The sequence below is a fragment of the Pyxicephalus adspersus genome, chromosome 8, assembly GCF_032062135.1.
Source record: "Pyxicephalus adspersus chromosome 8, UCB_Pads_2.0, whole genome shotgun sequence".
Classification (NCBI taxonomy): domain Eukaryota; kingdom Metazoa; phylum Chordata; class Amphibia; order Anura; family Pyxicephalidae; genus Pyxicephalus; species Pyxicephalus adspersus.
In genome coordinates, this window is record NC_092865.1 from 64,004,352 (window position 1) to 64,009,259 (window position 4,908).

At 37.8% G+C, this 4,908-nt stretch overlaps 1 protein-coding gene across 1 annotated transcript in view; it reads left to right on the plus strand.

Annotated features, from left to right (window-relative positions):
• Positions 1-4,908, plus strand: part of TKT (transketolase) — a 33,972-nt gene that overhangs the window by 24,844 nt on the left and 4,220 nt on the right. The window contains exons 8-9 of the mRNA XM_072420948.1: positions 200-364; positions 3,217-3,373. Coding sequence (XP_072277049.1) covers positions 200-364; positions 3,217-3,373 — 322 coding nt within the window. The remainder of the gene's footprint in view (positions 1-199; positions 365-3,216; positions 3,374-4,908) is intronic.

Consider the following 4,908-nt stretch of genomic DNA (forward strand, 5'->3'; position numbering starts at 1 on the left):
TACATGTGTTTATGACTGAGATGTTGGTTTTTAATGCACATAAAATATTTTAGGACACTATTTGTTTCAGAATCTTTTTTTTCTTCATTTCCCTTCTCTAAAAAACTGGTGCGTCTTATGGTCCGAAAAATACGGTATATATATATATATTGTATTATATTAGTGTTCTTTACTATACAATAATGAACTTGTCTTTCAGGTTGCTACTCGCAAGGCTTATGGTCTTGCGCTGGCTAAGTTGGGACATGCCAATGACAGAGTCATCGCTCTGGATGGTGATACCAAGAACTCAACATTCTCAGAGCTTTTTAAAAAAGAGCACCCAGACCGGTACATTGAATGTTACATCGCTGAACAAAACATGGTATGCATATTACAACAGTATGTTCTGTCTTTTGCAGTGTACATAAGTATAGTGTATATAAATGAAATTTATGAAGCATTTCTATATTTTCCCTTTTTTATGTTAGAAAAGAGTTGAATATGAAATATTGATTATATATATATATATATATAATTATCCCTATTTCAGCCAGCAGGTACAAGGTCTAGGTCTGCTAGTCCTTGGTTTTAGAACTTGGGTTGCATTAACAGTCTAAAGATCAAAAATGGATCCATCCACCTACTTCACTGCTGATGGAGAATCCAGTTTAGATGTTGTATGTGTGGTAGTCATTTGCACACCACCTATTATTGAACATGATTTGTATAGCGCCAACATATTACAATAAAAACGGGATGCAAATGACAGACCGTGACAGGAGGAGGAGAGGACCCTGCCGTTTTAAGAGCTTACAAACTAACATGACAATATTTGTTTAGTGTTTCTCTCCTTTGATTCAAATCACTTGTATGTTTTTCAGAGGAAACTTGCACCACAAACATGGGGAGAACGTAAAAACTCCATACATGTAGCTAGTCTCCTGGCCCAAGTTCAAACTTGACATTCTAGGCAGAGATGCTAGCCATTTAACATTTGTCACCTCATGTATTGTGATGCATTGTTAATAATCGATTGTGTCTTTTTTTTTTTTTCTGGTGTGCCAGCCTATATAGATAAATTGTCCACCTTAAATCAGTGTGTGCTTTAGAGCACCATACCGGACCAGCTTAGTGTGCATGAACCCAAAAAGTCAAGGCCATAAATTCTACCAAAAAAAATTCCATTTATTGTAACCTATGCATGTTCTTTATCTGTAAAAACCTCACTTGTATCATCCAAAAGCCCTGAGACTGCAACTATGGAGGGGGAGATAAGATTACACACAGCTAATATTTATTCTTTCGCTTTTCCTGTGACTTTGAACCATAGGAGACCTACAAAAGATGGATGTTAATTTAGAGGAAGGGTTATTGTTTTATTAAATTACTTGTAGATCACATCATGGAGTCAGTCTAGAAATGGTGCTTAGTACACCGTTCATTATAATACTTTGGTAACAATTTTCATTGCACTAACAATGTTTATCAGAAGCAAACCATATGATAATTCTGCCAAATAAAAGTTAATCAGATCTGCACTTAACATAAAATGTTAATTTGTTCGAACATATCATGCACATTATACTGTTTTGTTACTGCATGCCATAACACGCAGTCATCGAGTTCTACTAATTGTTCCAAGAAGATTTGTGCATTTCTCAAACTGTACATTTAGAGAAGCTTCCAAAGCATTGCTATAAGTTTTAATCATCTGTGTAAGTCTTCATAAAAATTTGAAAAGCTGACAATGTGGCAAGCCTTTAGACACGTGTGACACAAAGAAGTACAAGACTGACATTTTGATTTTTGAGTCACAAACCTGGAAAGAGAATTTTGTAAGTAAATGTCAGAATTGTGTCCGAATTCCAAAGTGCAATGCCCGGAGTTTTGCTGTAACACAGAAACATGCAGGATTTGGTAGTTAATGTCTGAAAATAGGAAGTTTGTGTTCATGGCCAGAAGTTTTGTGGACACCGGACCATTACACCTGTTTTATGGTCACATATTTATGGACACCACTCCAAAATACTAACTCCATCTGTTTCCAGTGAAGATTACAATTACAGCCTAAAGAACAGCTTCAAGCGTTTTGTTCTTCCATTATTGGGGCTGTTTTATTAAAGTTCTCCAACACTGGAGAAGCTAGATTAGAATTCCTCAACCCCCTAGCTCATGCCTATGTTTTCTTAGAGATCAGGAGTCGGCCAGATACGACCTAGCCTGTAGTTCGTTCCGCAACCTAAAAGGGCGGCACATGAGCTCTGGCAGTTCCTAACGCGCCCCGGCTGATCCGGCCCAATGCCAGCCGGCAACCTGCGGTCCCAGAGCCGTGGGTTGCCGGCGCATCGGCCAGGGGGCGTTAGGAACTGCCAGAGCTCAGGCGCCGCCCTTTGCAGTTGCTTCCCTATTTACCGTTGATGCTTCCTTCGGCGCGGTAAATAGGGAAAGCTCCCCGAAGGTACATCGCTCTCCTTCGCAATGCATACAGAGGAGAGGAATTTCACTTCAGGGGGCGTCCCCAGGTGTTGGGCAAAGCCATTAGGGCAGGTCCGGCCTGATGTGCTCCCGCCTACCCCATAAAACTTTGCCGACCCCTATCTTAGATTATCTATCTTTGCTCTAAATTGCTGCTTAATAGGTCTGATTTATTAAAGGTTTTTAAGACTGGATAAGATACACTGTGATGGGAGAAGCAGTAAACCTGTAATTTATCTGGTCCAGCAATAAAAATATTTGCCAACTAATGACAAATAGTTTTTAAGGAATACATTCAAGGTTTCCTGGATCACTCTGGGTTACCCATGATATCTATCTTCTCCAGTTTTGGAGAGCTTTAATAAATCATGATTCATGGGGTTCGTGATTTTAAATTGACATTGAAATGACAGTAAGCTACCACACAAATTTATGTAGGTTTAATGGTTAGGGGGTCCTCAAAAATTTTGTGATGTAAAGTATACATAACAATTTTAAATCTTTTCTACAAGTGTTGCATTTATTAATATAATGTCCCCTTGTTTATGGTATATGATATACAGTATTCATTATTTTAGATGTCTGATTTTTCTCATTTTATCTCATCTAATTTTTTTTTTTTTTTTTTTTTTTTTTTTTTTTTTTTTTTTTTTGCACCAAGGTACATTCAAGTATAGACATATCACTTTACAAGATGTATAATCCATAGCATTAGTATAGTTTATATTCATGTTATAATTTAATGTTCTATTACTATAGGTAAGTGTAGCTGTTGGCAGCACCACTCGTGACCGTACAGTTGCCTTTGCCAGTGCATTTGCCACATTCTTCACAAGAGCCTTCGATCAAATCCGAATGGCAGCAATCTCCGAGAGCAACATTAATCTTTGTGGATCTCACTGTGGAGTCTCCATTGGTGAGTTTCATGGCAGCAATGATTTTTCCTTAAAAGCTCACAAGAGTATAAGTGATCTGTAAAGCTGAGATGAATTTGTCCACATACATAGAAACACTGTTAAATCATTTAAATAAATTGAAACTTCAATCTAGATCTTACATGTTGACTTTAATTAAAATACAGTCCAGTAGAGAAATTGCATTTCACATTGTCACTTATCAAAGGGCTAGAACAGGGAATTTATTGATGATTTTATAGCCAAGATGCAAGTAAACCATCCAATCAGCAAACCTAATCAGGGAACTATCTGCATGGAGTTTGCAGGTTCTCCCCGTGTTTGTGGGATTTCCTCTAGGTACACCAGTTTCCTCCCAATTCCAAAAACATGCATTTAGGTTAATTGGCTTCCCCAAAAACTTAACTTTTACTGTATTAAAGACATATGACTATGGGGGGAAATTAGATTCTGTGCCCCTTTGAGGAACAGTCAGTCACTATGGACTTTGTACAGCGCTGCATAATATGTCAGCGCTATATGAGTACTATGTAATAATAGCTTGCAGAATTTGTTAGCGTACAATGAACTCATCTAATGGTGCCATCTAGTGGACGTTCTTTGTCTAGTCTCAAAGGTCTATGCATGATCGGTTCTTCTCCATTATATTCCTTTTGAGAAGAAATTCAGAAGGTTTGAGAGCACAACAAATTTTACTTTAAAAATAAAAAAAACATTTTACTCCTTGCTGTTGATAAGGATCATTGGATGGCTCATTTGCTATTGGCCGTAATAATTACATTGTAAATCTTATTGTACTAGATAAAAGGCCAAGCAAATTGTGTCAAGGTGAAATCTCTGCTGGTCTGTGTTTTGCCTTATAAAGTCTCCTTGTCGGCTTTACTGTAGATTTATTGCATGTTTGCAAAAAGACACAGCCTGGGAAAACTGGTGGTCTTAGTACATACAGAAGGTGCATGTCCGATCACTGGAAGGGTCAAAACCTCCTTCCATCCGAACCTACCCCTATTCATTATAGATTAATCTCCATTCCTTAAGGTTGAGGTGAGATGATCAAATATAAATAGGGAAGGGTGGGGATGGATTTTGTCCCCATGCATACTCCTACATGGCAATGATGCATTTTTTGTATATTATATAATCTAAGCCAATCAAGTATCTTCCGTAGTTTTTCTGTTGTTGGGTATCTAGATCTGATATTCTGTGTTTAGATGTGTCATCTCACAATAGCTTCCAGGCTTTTGGATCCTCTTCCATGTCTTAGCTTTGATCCCTAATTTTCTTTTTTGTTCTAGTTTTCTTCTCTTTCTTTACCTCCTGCTTCCAAACACAAGATGACTGGTGTTTCCAGGTAGTCCTGCATGCCAGCTAAGAAATAACCCCTGCTGTTAATGTTGGGTTGCCATTGTGTTTCTGCCGAAAGAGTTAACACATATAACATTCAGTTTATCTAATCCACAAATCTTTGTCCCCCCCCCCAGATGTAAACTTAGGGCTATTGTACTGTAGCATTTGGGATGTGTTAAAATATATATTA